General features: G+C 42.0%; 1 protein-coding gene across 3 annotated transcripts in view; it reads left to right on the top strand.

Moving 5' to 3' along the window:
• LOC109875032 (chromodomain Y-like protein) overlaps positions 1 to 14,397 on the top strand; it is a 30,276-nt gene extending 15,879 nt beyond the window's left edge. Inside the window, exons 3-7 of one of the 3 annotated variants that reach the window (XM_031809716.1) lie at positions 4,048 to 4,313; positions 4,642 to 4,814; positions 6,448 to 6,658; positions 6,948 to 7,091; positions 10,910 to 14,397. In XM_031809716.1, coding sequence (XP_031665576.1) covers positions 4,048 to 4,313; positions 4,642 to 4,814; positions 6,448 to 6,658; positions 6,948 to 7,091; positions 10,910 to 10,924 — 809 coding nt within the window. In that variant the 3' untranslated portion in view covers positions 10,925 to 14,397. Of the gene's footprint in view, positions 1 to 4,047; positions 4,314 to 4,641; positions 4,815 to 6,447; positions 6,659 to 6,947; positions 7,092 to 9,172 lie in introns of all 3 variants that reach the window. The other 2 variants (XM_020467172.2, XM_031809717.1) reach the window with 2 other exon arrangements.

Genomic DNA, 14,397 nt, shown 5'->3' with positions numbered 1-14,397 from the left:
GAGATAACACAATGTCAAATTCAGGTAGCCTAGTCAAATACATCCAGTCACATTAACCGTTACTCTTGCGGGAATTCCACTAACGGTCCATATGTAGCCAACGTTGCTGCTGCTCATTCCTTTTGCTCGAAAATGAACTAATGGTTAAAAAAATGTAAGGCCCATGTCCATAGAAACACATACCAGCTCTACTGGTAGTACTGCTACGACCAGCAGCACTGCACCTGTCGATGACACAAGTTGTTCTGCTTCCACGAGCACATCCAATGCTAGCATCAGTAACTCTACATTTGTTGTTAGCCCAGCTAGCATGGACACTGACAGTTGTGAAATGGATGCAGCCGAAGAGCTACTGCCCCCTTACCCGGGAAAGCACCAAACGGACAGGGATGTTGGACCATCGAAGAGTTGCAAATATGATGACTACATTGATTTGGGGTTCACTTATATTGGGAGTAGTGCCTTTCCTCAGCCACTGTACTTTTGCACATATAACACACTATCTCACAACTCGATGAAACCTTCACTCTTGCACAAGCATTTAGAAACAAAACATGCCACTGTTTTTTGAGCGAGAATTAAGATTACTTTTGAGTAGTAAGACATGTATAAAAGCAACAGATACTCTTAATAAGAAGGGGCTAGAAGCGCCTATTGTGGAGGACTTAATTCTTCCTGATGCCGCAGATATGGCTGGGGAAAAGGCCCCAAAAAACTATACAGACAATGACTTCATCAAACACTGTTTCACGACGCATCAGTGACATGGCAGGAGATGTTTTGAAACAATTACTGCTTCGCATACAAGCCAGTGAATGATATGCATTACAGCTGGATGAGTCAACAGACATGGCGGTCCTGGCACAGTTCCTGGTATATGTCCGTTACGTTCATGGGGGGTCAATTAAGGAAGACTTCCTCTTCTGCAATCCACTGGAAACTATAACTAAAATATTTTTATAATGGACAGCTTTGTGACATCAAATGGACTTTGGTGGTTAAGATGTGTTGGTGTCTGTATTGATGGTGCAAAAGCCATGACAGGGAGACAGTGGAGTGGTAATGCGCGTGCAAGCAGTTGCTCCCGACGCCACTTGGGTACACGGCAGTATCCACCGAGAGGCGCTTGCTGTCAAAGGAATGCCGGACAGCTTGAAAGACGTTTGGACACTACAGTGAAAACGGTAAACTTTTTTCTGCACTATGCAATATGGGCAGCAACCATGTAACGCTTTTACAACATACAGAAGTGCGCTGGTTATCAAGGGGTACTTTTAAAAATTTTTTATTGAGAGACGAGCTCATTTTACTGACCATAATTTTCACTTGTCTGACCGCTTGCATGATGACGAGTTTCTCACGCAACTGTCCTATCTGGGTGATGTTTTTTCTTGCCTGAATGATCTGAATCTAGGATTAGAGACTCTCCGCAACTATATATATTCTATGTGCTGGACAAAATTGAGGCCATGATTAAGAAGTTGGAGCTCTTCTGTCTGCATTAACAAGGACAACACACAGGTCTTTCTATCATTGTATGATTTCTCAAGCTTACGAACAATGTCAAATGTGATATAGCGTAGTACCTGAGTGAGTTGGATGTGCAATTACGCAGGTACTTTCCCATAACGGATGACCCAAAGAACTGGATTCGTTATCCCTTACATGCCCTGCCTCCAGTCCACTTACCGATATCTGAACAAGAGAGCCTCATCAAAATTGCAACAAGCGGTTCTGTGAAAATTTTATCTGAATTTACTGCCCGATATGGCTGCGCTGAGTTTCCTGCTTTCGCAAATCTCGCTGTTAAAACACTGATGCCCTTTGCAACCATGTACCTATATGATAGTGGATTCTTGGCACTGACTAGCATGAAAACGAAATCCAGGCACAGACTGTGTGGAAAATAATTTAAGACAGAGACTCCAATACAACCCAACATTGCAGAGGTATGTGCATCCTTTCACAATTTGATGAGAAAATAAGGTTTTATGTAAGATTAACTAAATAAAGAGCAAAATTATTATTTGTGCCCTGGTCCAATAAGAGCTCTTCCCACGAGCCGGGCTGTGACTAAGTGACAAACTTCTTATGTTTAATTAATATAGTGTGTGTGGCAGGCTTACAATGATGGCAAACAAACAATATTTGAGAGTGCGCTGACCCTGGAGCTAGAGGTGGTACGCAGCTGGAGGTTGAATGTTTGAAGGGGTACGGAACTATAAAAAGTTTGGGAACTACGGATCTATGCAGCACTCCACCAATCAGGCCTTTATGGTAGAGTGGCCAGATGGAAGCTGCTTCTCAGTAAAAGGCACAGCCTGCTTGGAGTTGCCAAACGGCACGGCTCCTAAAGGACTCTCAGGCCATGAGAAACATTCTCTGGTCTGATGAAACCAAAATTGAACTCTTTGGCCTGAATGCCAAGTGTCACGTCTGGAGGAAACCAGGCCAATACCATCCCTACAGTGACTCATGTTGGTGGCAGCATCATGCTGTGGGGATGTTTTTCAATGGCAGGGACTGGGAGACTAGTCAGGATCGAGGGAAAGATGAATGGAGCAAAGCACAGGGAGATCCTTGATGAAAACCTGCCCCAGAGCGCTCAGGGCCTCAGACCGGGACGAAGGTTCACTTTCCAACAGGACAACAACCCTAAGTACACAGCCAAGACAAAGGAGTGGCTTTGGAACAAGTATCATAATGTCCTTGAGTGGTCCAGCCAGAGCCCGAACTAGAACCCGGCCGAACATCTTTGGAGAGACCTGAAAATAGACTTTGGGGGGGCTTTATTTGGCTCATTGCGCTCTAGCAACTGCTTGTGGCGGGCCGGGCGCCTGCAGGCTGGCTTCCGGGTTAAGCAGGTGGTGTTAAGGACTGCGGTTTGGTGGGTCATGACTCGACCTTCACCTCTCCCGAGCCCATTGGAGAGTTGCAGCGATGAGACAAGATCATAATTGAAATTTGATATATATATATATATATTTTTTTTTTTATGGTTGAATTAATAAACTAAACTAGCCAAGAAGACTCTAGGCTGTAATCACTGACAAAGGTGCTTCAAAAGTACTGAGTAAAGGGTCTGAATACCTATGTAAATGTGATACTTTTAAAACAAAATAGCAAGCTTTTTAATAAAAAAAAACATTGCTTTTTCATTATGGGGTATTGTTTGTAGATTGGGGGGGGGGGACATTTTAATCCATTTTATTTATATACATTTGCAAGTCATGGCAACAATGGGGTATTGTTGCCATTAAAGGGTTTGAATACTTATTGACTGAAGACATTTCAGCATTTCCTTTTTTAGGAAATTTGACAAATTAATTAAACAATTCCACTTTGATATTATGGAGTATTGTGTGTAGGCCAGTGAAAACATGTCAATTGATTCCATTTCAAATTCCGGCTCTAACGCAAGAAAATGTGGAAGAAGTCCCGGGGGTGTGACTAGTTTTCAGAAGACACTGTAGGTCTGGAAAGGGCCTAAAATGGCCACTTTCATCATGATTTCATAGAAAAAAAAATTTATACAAATGTAAAAAGCATGTGTAAAATCCTTCCTCCCAATGAAGTTTCTGAGAATTGCCAGAACAATCTGAGATGCCAAAAATATATTTTCTGTTCCCGCTGGCATGTAATCGTCCTCTAGGCTTTTTCAATAGACTTCAATAACTGTTGTTGTGATGTATACTGAACCTAGGTCTCTGTGAATTAAGATGTTAGAAGTAGTTTGAGGATAAAAAAAAAAAAAATGTAGCCTACAAACTTCTCGCTCTGGTCTAAGTAGACCACAATTGCAGAGGTGAGTGATTGTGGACATTGCCATGCAAACAGAGTTCTTTACAATGTTGTTTCTCCCCCTTCTCCACAAACGAATGAGTACACAGTTAAGTCAGTTGGTAGACTGTTCATCTGCTGTTGACTAGAACCTAAGTAAACCATTCAGGCAGTACCAAATATTTAATTTACCTGGTTATTTGAACAGACAATGTTAAAGGCTGTGTCACCATTATATTTTGTCACCATTTTTTTTTTATCCACCAGGTACATCAACACTCATGGAGGCTCTGGCGGCCAATGGGACAGCTGGCCTGCAGAGTGCAGTGTCAGGAGTCACTGCAGTCTCCGGGGTGGCAGGGAAACGGCGCTTCGAGGAGCAGCGCTCAGTCTTCGACAAGCGCCTTCGGTTCAGCGTCCGGCAGACTGAGAGTGCCTACCGCTACAGGGACCTTGTCGTCAAGAAGCAGGATGGCTTCACCCACATCCTCCTCTCCACCAAGTCCTCGGAGAACAACTCACTTAACCCCGATGTGAGTCATGCCTGTCTTGTCTTTTCCCTAACAAAACAATTGTTACACTGCATGACAGGCCAAAAATAGTAGTACTTCATCGTTTAGTTATGCCAACTTTTCCAAACAATTGGTAGTCAAATATAAATGTATGCAAACTATCTGAAACGAAAGTCAAATACTGGTCCTATAAAAAATATTGGGTTGGTGTCCTGGATTAAGCCTAGTACTGTACTAAAACGTATTTCCAATATTAACTCCATTTAAAGTGCTTCTTAATCTCAGACTAGGCTTCATCTGTGTCTAGGTAATTGGACAATAATAATTGTCTCCCTCATGGCTACCTCAGGTGATGAAGGAGATGCAGAGTGCCATGGCCACGGCGGCGGCAGACGACAGCAAGCTGGTCCTGCTGAGCGCCGTGGGTAGCATCTTCTGCTTCGGCCTGGACTTCATCTACTTCATTAGACTGCTCACCGACGACCGCAAGAAGGAGAGCATCAAGATGGCTGAGACCATTAGGTAGGTCAGAAGGGTGTACTTTTGTTTTATATTTTGTATGTGGATTGTTTTCAGAGAAGAAAAAAAATGATGAAAACAAAAAAACTTTCTGTCCCTTACTGACGTTTGAAGGCTCACCTTGGCCCTTTCTCGATTGTCCAAAAATGTGTCCTGTCCTTGTCCCTCTTACATCATCTGCACTGATTGGAGAAAACAAAATGGTGGAATGGTTGATTTCATCTCTGGTCAGTTCTTTCAGATCAGTGCAAGTGACAGATTTGTAGACAATTGTCTCGAATCATCGGTTATTTTGATCAGGTGGAACAAATGAGTAGAACGTTAGCTGTGTGTTGTAGGGGCAGTCTTTGTAATGAAAAACATAAGGCATTGTGATGCCGAATGAAATTACTGGGAGTTTATACAGTTGAAGTTTGGGAGTTTACATACACTTAGGTTGGAATCATTAAAACTCGTTTTTCAACCACTCCACAAATTTCTTGTAAACAAACTATAGTTTTGGCAAGCCGGTTAGGACATCTACTTCGTGCATGACACAAGTCATTTTTCCAACAATTGTTTACAGACAGATTTATTTCACTTATAATTCAATGTATCACAATTCCAGTGGGTCAGAAGTTGACTGTGCCTTTTAAACAGCTTGGAGAATTCCAGAAAATTATGTCATGGCTTTAGAAGCTTCTGATAGGCTAATTGACATCATTTGAGGCAATTGGAGGTGTATCTGTGGATGTATTTCAAGGCCTACCTTCAAACTCGGTGCCTCTTTGCTTGACATCATGGGGAAATCAAAAGATATCCAAGACCCCCGAAAAAAATTTGTGGGGGGGGCTAGCAAGCCGAAGAACACCATCCCAACCGTGAAGCACGGGGGTGGCAGCATCATGTTATGGGGGTGCTTTGCTGCAGGAGGGACTGGTGCACTTACAAAATAGATGAAATTATGTGGATATATTGAAGCAACATCTCAAGACCTCAGTCAGGAATTGAAAGCTTGTTCGCAAATGTGTTTCCATATGGACAATGACCCCAATCATACTTCCAAAGTTGTGGCAAAATGGCTTAAGGATAACAAAGCCAAGGTATTTGAGTGGCCATCACAAAACCCTGACCTCAATCCTATAGAAAATTTGTGGGCAGAACTGAAAAGGTGTGTGCAAGCAAGGAGGCCTACAAACCTGACTCAGTTACTTACACCAGCTCTGTCAGGAGGAATGGGCCAAAATTCACCCAACTTATTGTGGGAAGCTTGTGGAAGGCTACCTGAAACGTTTGACCCAAGTTAAACAATTGAATGGCAATGCTACCAAATATTAATTGAGTGTATGTAATCTTCTGACCCAGAATGTGATGAAAGAAATAAAAGCTGAAATAAATAACTCTCTCCTATTATTCTGACATTTCACATTCTTAAAATAAAGTGGTGAGCCTAACTGACCTAAGACAGGGAATTTTTACATGGATTAAATGTCAGGAATTGTAAAACTTGAGTTTAAATGTGTTTGGCTAAGGTGTATGTAAACTTCCGACTTCAACTGTATATGGAGTGTGCGCCACTTTATTTAGCTTTAGTTTAGTCTTTGTAATGATGCCACAGAAGACGGTTATGCAGACAGTCTGTCATCTCCATCCTCAGGACATTCGTGAACACATTCATCCAATTCAAGAAGCCCATCATCGTAGCCGTGAATGGACCGGCGGTGGGCCTCGGAGCATCTATCCTCCCGCTGTGTGACGTTGTCTGGGCCAACGAGAAATCCTGGTTTCAGACACCCTATACCACCTACGGACAGACACCCGACGCTTGCGCCTCCCTCACCTTCCCTCGCATCATGGGCGTGGCCTCCGTGAGTTCATACGGCATTGTCCTAAAATCCTCCTCCGAGGGGGAGTAGTCCAGATGTAGTGTGGGGAACTATTTAAGTGTAGCACTCACCGGGCTGGTTTTCCTGCGATGGGGAATATCCTGTCCAATACAAAAAATAAGAATGGAGTGGGACAGCCCCACTCCTTTTTAAATGTTTTTATTTATTTAAAAAAGACAACTATTAATACTATTACCATACCAGTACTTTTTCCTGCTTAACCTCACCCCGTCCTCTCCCGTCTTCTCTCTCCCTCCCCCTCTTCTCCCAGGCCAATGAGATGTTGCTGAGTGGGCGGAAGCTGACAGCCCAGGAGGCCTGCGCTAAAGGTCTCGTGTCCCAGGTGCTGTGGCCTGGGACTTTCACTCAGGAGGTGATGGTTCGCATTAGGGAGCTAGTCACTTGTAATTCAGTTGTAAGTCATCCTTTTCATTTTATTTTGAATTGTTTTTATATTTTGTGGCGTCTCTTTTCCACACAGTACGACCCTGCCCCTCTCCCTCACTTTGGTCTTTTGTTCTCTTGCTTTTTTTGTCTCATCAAAAAACATTTTCCCACCGACACTCATTTACAGTGCCTTCGGAAAGAATTCAGACCGCACATTGTTACGTTAGTTTTATTCTAAAATTGTTTTGTTTTTTTATTCCCTGCAACCTACAAACAATACCCCATAATGAAAAGCAGTCACATTTACATACGTATTCAGACCCTTTACTCAGTACTTTGTTGAAGCACCTTTGTCAGCGATTACAGCCTCAAGCCTTCTTGGGCATGACGCTATAAGCTTGGCCACCTGTATTGGGGGAGTTTCTCCCATGATTCTCTCAAGCTGGATGGGGATCGTCGCTGCACAGCTATTTTTAGGTCTCTCAAAAGATGTTAGATCGGGTTCAAGTCCGGGCTCGGGCTCAGAGGTTTGTCCCGAAGCCACTCCTGCGTTGTCTTGACTGTGTGCTTAGGGTGTTTGTCCTGTTGTAAGGTGAATCTTTGCCCCAGTCTGAGGACCTGAGCAAGTTTTCATCAAGGATTTTTGTACTTTGCTCCATTCATCTTTCCCTTGATCCTGACTCGTCCCTCAGTCCCTGCCGCTGAAAAACATCCCCACAGCATGATGCTGCCACCGCCAGGTTTCCTCCAGATGCTTGGCATTCAATCTTGGTTTCATCAGACCAGAGAATCTTGTTTCTCATGGTCTTGAGTCTTTTAGGTGCCTTTTGGTAAGCTCCAAGCGGTCTGTCGTGCCTTTTACTGAGAATTGGCTTCTATCTGGCCACTCTACCATAAAGGCCTGATTGGTGGAGTGCTGCAGAGATGGTTGTTCTTCTGGAAGGTTCTCCCATCTCAAAAGAGGAAACTCTGGAGCTCTGTCGGTGGCCATCAGGTTCTTGGTCACCTCCCTGACTAAGGCCCTTCTCTCCCAATTGCTCAGTTTGGCCGTGCGGCCAGCTATAGAACGAGCCTTTAGGTTCCAAACTTCCATTTAAGAATGTGTTCTTGGGGACCTTCAATGCTGCAGAAATTTTTTGGTGTCCTTCCCCAGATCTGATCGACAACAATCCTGTCTCGAAGGACAATTCCTTCGACCTCATGACTTGATTTTTGCTCTGACATGCACTGTCAACTGTGGGACCTTATATAGACAGGTGTCTTTCTAAATCATGTCCAATCAAATGAATTGGCCACAGGTGGACTCCAAGTTGTCGGGACATCAAGGATGATCAAAGGAAGTTGGATGCACCTGAGCTCAACTTGGATTCTAATAGCAAAGGGTTTGAATACTAATAAGGTATTTCTGTATACATGTATTTTAGCTTTTGTCATTATGGGGTATTTTGTGTGTAGATTGAGGATTTTTATTATTTAATCGATTTTAGAATAAGGCTAACGTAACAAGGGGTCTGAATAGTTTCCAAATGCACTGCGCACACACACTCTCCTAGCCGTAGTGTTCGCTTGAATTGTTATATTTTAGTCTCCCGGGATACCAGTATCACAATTTTTTTTGTCCATGGCAAAAAAATTCAACAAAACGCAGTCCAAACTCTTTGGTCCTTTTTTAAAAACCTTCCGTATGTCAAATATTGTGTGTCAAACTTGGAAAATAAATACATGTGACTGGATGACAACATAATGATTTGTTTCCAACATTAGGGCTGTTTTCCTAAAGAAGTTAAATATGCTTTGTTTTGTTTCCTTGCCATGATACAAATTAGTATTGCGATACTGGTATCATCCTGGCCCTAACCAAGAGTGTGTTTTTAAATTAATATAATGCTTTTAGCAATACATTAAATTGAGATCATGTCACCAATATCTGGATTTTATGGAATTTCTCCAGAATCTTTTCATTGTTGACAAAAGGGGATCTTGTGTCATGTCCCAGAGTTAAATGTTAAACAAATCTATGCCAATATCCATATCCATAAGTCATATTCCTTTCCTTTTGCTTTTTTTTTGCCGGGTGGGGGGGGGGGGGGGGGGGGGCTCTGTTTGTAGGTCCTGCGGGAGTCCAAAGCACTGGTGCGAAACACAAACCGGGCCGCCCTGGAGCAGGCCAATGAACGTGAGTGCGAGGCGCTGAAGAGAGTGTGGGGCTCTTCGCAAGGGGTGGACTCCATCCTCAAATACCTGCAGAAGAAGATTGATGAGTTTTAAGGAAAGCACGTATTCCCCCTACGTTCCCAAATAACCAGAAAAACATGGCACTAGCAGTGCATGGCGTTCAATCTGTAGCCTCTCAATATCCCACCATCCCTCTTGCATGTATGAGAGTACAGTGCATTCGGAAAGTATTCAGACCCCTTGACCTTTTCCACGTTTTGTTACGTTACAACCTTATTCTAAAATACATCGATTTAAAAATAAAAAAATCCTCAATCTACAAACAATACCCCATAACCACAAAGCAAAAACTAGTTTAGACATTTTTGCACATTTATTACAAATAAACTACTGAAATATCCCATTTACGTAAGTATTCAGACCCTTTACTCAGTACTTTCCAGATGTGATGCTTGGAATTCAGGCCAAAGAGTTAAACCTTGGTTTCATCAGACCATAGAATATTGTTTCTCATGGTCTGAGAGTCTAGGTGCCTTTTAGCAAACTCCATAGCAGGCTGTCGTGTGCCTTTTACTGAGGAGTGGCTTCTGTCTGGCCACTCTACCATAAAGGTCTGATTGGTGGAGTAGTGCAGTGATGGCTGTCCTTCTGAAAGGTTCTCCCAGCTTCACAGAGGAACTGTGGAGCTCTGTCAGTGAACATTGTGTTCTTGGTCACCTCCCTGACCAAGGCCCTTCTCTCCCGATTGCTCAGGTTGGCCGGGTGGCCAGCTTTAGGAAGAGTCTTGGTGGTTCCAAACTTCTTCCATTTAAGAATGATGGCGGCCACTATGTTCTTGGACCTTCAATGGGTTCTCTGCTTCTCCGAGCTAGAGGCGTCACTACAGACCCTGGTTTGATTCCAGGCTATATCACAACTGGCTGTGATTGGGAGTCTCATAGGGCAGCGCACAATTGGTCCAGGTTTGGCCGGGGTAGGCAGACATTGTAAATAAGAATGTATTCTTAACTGACTTGCCTAGTTAAATAAAATAAAAAAAATGCTGCAGAAATGTTTTGGTACCCTTCCCCTAATCTGTGCCTAGACACAATCCTGTCTCTGAGCTCAACGGACAATTCCTTCGACCTCATGGCTTGGCTTTTGCTCTGACATGCACTGTCAACTGTAGGACCTTTTATATAGACGGGTGTGCCTTTCCAAATCATGTCCAATCGAGTGAACTTACAACCGGTGGACTCCAAGTTGAAGAAACATCTCAAGGATTATCAATGGAAACGGGATGCACCTGAGCTCAATTGAGTCTCATAGCAAAAGGTCTGAATACTTATGTAAATCCGATTTTTATTTTGAATAAATGTAAACATTTCTAAACCTGTTTTTGCTTCGTCATTATGGGGTATTGTCGATTGCTGAGAAACATTTTATTTAATCAATTTTTAGAATAAGGCTGTAACAAAATGTGGAAAGTCAAGGGGTCTAAATATTTTCAGAAGGAACTGTATGTAATGAATTGTATGTGCACACATTGAAGGGGACCAGCTAAAAATAACATTTGTAGACGTTCCTGCTAGACCTTTAAATCCCGCCTTCCTAGCATCCTGATAACCTTGTGTTGACCCTTTACCCAATAACCCTGACTTACGAAATACAATTTCCCATGCTGCATTACAGGTTCAACTAAATTGAAGGGATTGGAGGAGGAGAAGACATTGAATACACAATGTGTCTTACATAGCAGGGTATCTGTCCTACTCAGCTCGGGATTGATTTGGGTTGGATGTTGTATCAACATGGATCAGCATTTATTTATGACGTAACGAAAGAGCAAATGTAAACATTCAACAAAAACCCAAGCGACTTCCATTGTGGAGCTTTGCACTAACATGTGATGCTCTGAACTCAATTAAGCTGTGTTGGAACTAACTCTTGGGAAAACAGTGTAGCCCAGTGGATTGATGGCTTATTGGATTCTCTACATTAACTTTTTTCTTTAGACTCCTGTAAGACTTTCCATACAAAACAGGACTTATTGCTATTAAGTTGAATAGCGCCTAGGATTCAATCAAAGGCCCGTTGTTGATAAGCGTAGAGCACTTCACTTTTGAAGGTAATTTACGCCTGAGCGATCTTCGAACGTCAGGGAAGTTTGTCAACAGTGTAGTGCCTTAACAACACGCCTTTTAATTGAATCCGGTCCAAAGTCTGTCTCAGACGAACTTTTAAAGCTCTCGACTGTATTTAGGTTTGTCTAACTGATATAGTCTCTAGATATTTCACCCAGGTAGTCTTTTTATTTATCTTATTTGGCTTTGGGGACGGTATGTGCTACCAAACAGTTTCTATGGTAAATTATTTTGTTTTAAGTTAAGACTTTTATTAGAATATTATAATTAAATATTCTGCAGCTTCTGAATTATTCCTTCCATGAAACATGCCCGCAAGGGAGAGACAATTACAAGATTCTAATGCAATATTTGTATGCAGTTGTGATGAGGCTAGGATACACATTAAGGCTCTAGCTAAGCTCCAAAGCAGTGCCTTGTCCTTTACTTATTTTTCCATGACTTCACAAATTGTGGGTTCTGATCTGACGCGATTATCAGTGAGAATAGCCTAATGTTATTGCAGTGAAATCGGGCCAATGCAGTGTGATGTGATAGTTTATGAAAATTATCCAAAAAAAGGCCCATGCTAAGACATGTTTAATAAATACATCAGGGAAAACATGTCATTTCTCAGTACCATGAATATAGTACCATAACTACATCAGGCACATGACCCTGATGTAGTTGTTAAACATGTCTTGGCATGTGAGCCTTTTGGATAGTTAATATTCATGGTACTGATTTTAAAATGGTGGAAAATGTAATTATTTATATTGTCTGAAAGTATATGAAGTATTTAAATATTTAAAGTGCAGCTGGTTTGGACAAAGTAGTTTGTTTTTGAGTCATTGCTCATGGTTTGTAATTGCTGTTACTTCACATTTAAAAAAAAATATATCTTCTTGGGTCAGTCTCACTATCCACGTCAGAATTCAGTTTTGGCATTCATACATACTGTGCACTCCAAGGGTAATCAGACCTTGACTTTCTCCACATTTGTTACATTACAGCCTTGTTCTAAAATGCATTTAAAAGTCCCCCCCAATCTACACACCTCATAATGAAAAAGCAAAAACAGGTTTAGAATTTCTTAATTTATTACAAATAAACATAATTCACATTTACATAAGTATTCAGACTGTTGAAGCACCTTTGGCAGCGTTTACAACCTTGAGTCTTGGTTCTGACGCTACTAGCTTGGCACACCTGTATTTGGGGAGTTTCTCCCATTCTTCTCTGCAGATCCTCAAGCTCTTGTCAGGTTGGATGGGGAGTGTCGATGCACAACCATTTTGGGGCGGCAGGGTAGCCTAGTGGTTAGAGCGGTGGACTAGTAACCGGAAGGTTGCAAGTTCAAACCCCCGAGCTGACAAGGTACAAATCTGTCGTTCTGCCCCTGAACAGGCAGTTAACCCACTGTTCCTAGGCCGTCATTGAAAATAAGAATTTGTTCAATACCGGGCCACTCAAGGACATTGAGACTTGTCATGAAGCCACTCCTGCGTTGTCTTGGCTGGGTGCTTGAGGTGTTTGTCCTGTTAGAAGGTGAACCTGCTGGTCACTGACAGAGCTCCAGAGTTCCTCTGTGGAGATGGGAAGATCTTCCAGAACGACAACCATCTCAGCAGCACTCCACCAATCAGGCCTTTATGGTAGAGTGGCCCGATAGAACCACTCAGTAAAAGGCACGACAGCCCACTTGGAGTTTGCCAAAAGGCACTTAAAGGACTCTGATCATGATAAATATCATATTCTCTGGTCTGATGAAACCAAGAATGAATACTTTGGCCTGAATGCACCATCCCTACGGTGAAGCATAGTGGTGGCAGCATCATGCTGTGGGGATGTTTTTCAGCTTTAGGAAGAGTCTTGGTGGTTCCAAACTTCATTTAAGAATGATTTTTTGGTACCCTTCCACAGATCTGTGACTTGACACAATCCTTCCTGTCTCTGGCCTCTACGGACCATTCCTTTGACCTTATGGCTTGGTTTTTGCTCTGACATGCACTGTCAACTGTGGGACCTTATATAGACATGTTTGTGCCTTTCCAAATCATGTTGAATCAATTGAATTTACCACAGGTGGGCACCAATCAAGTTGTAGAAACTTCTCAAGGATGATCAATGGAAACAGGATGCACCTGTGCTCAATTTCGAGTCTCGTAGCAAAGGGTCTGAATATTTGTCCTTTACTCCTTTTAATACATTTGCAAACATTTCTAAAAAAACTGTTTTTGCTTTGTCTCATTATGGGGTATTGTGTGTAGATTGAGGAAGAACAATGTATTTCATCAATTTGAGAATAAGGCTGTAAAGTAACAAAATGTGGAAAAAGTCAAGGGGTCTGAATACTTTCCGAATGCACTGTAGAGGTATCCGATTGTTACCACTGCACATTTCATTCACATTACAGATTAAGGGCTGGATAACATTTAAAGAGACTTGTTTTTTTTTTTGTCTTTGACCTATACCCTCTCCAGGAAAGATGCAATCTGCCCCCAAATATTGTGCCTGATAAGCATGTCATCTCCTTGTTTTATCTTGTTTCATTAAACATTTGTATCACTGAAGGCTGATTAGAAATATTAGCAGCCATTTAACACTTGGACCAGAGTAGCTTAGTTAATGTATACATAAGATCACCCATACTGCACCTCCTCAACCCAAAGTTTTAAGCATTTTTCTTGTTGACAAAAAGTGCAAGAGATTATTTAAACAATGTGTCTTATGTTAACACAGCATGATGCCAAGAGGCTTGTCTAGTCACACAGAATTCACTCTGTTGAAATTGACCCTATTTTGGTACAGCAGCAAAATATTTTACTAAGTCTGAATTGTATAACCCTCACCCTTCCAATTTTTCAGGCTGAAGAACTACAGTATGTACTGTGTGAACTGCCTTTAGACTGAAATCCTGGTACAGTATTTTTGCATACAGTACAAGGGACCTATTTTGTTGTACAGTAAGTATAATATTTACTATCTGTAAAGTTGTTTTTATATAGATGCTGAAATCTATACTCGCTATGAAAATAAACTGTTAGAACTTGTTAA

This window comes from Oncorhynchus kisutch, linkage group LG30 (genome assembly GCF_002021735.2).
Source record: "Oncorhynchus kisutch isolate 150728-3 linkage group LG30, Okis_V2, whole genome shotgun sequence".
Lineage (NCBI taxonomy): Eukaryota > Metazoa > Chordata > Actinopteri > Salmoniformes > Salmonidae > Oncorhynchus > Oncorhynchus kisutch.
Note: the sequence above shows the minus strand (reverse complement) of the source record. Positions and strands in the feature narration are given on the sequence as shown.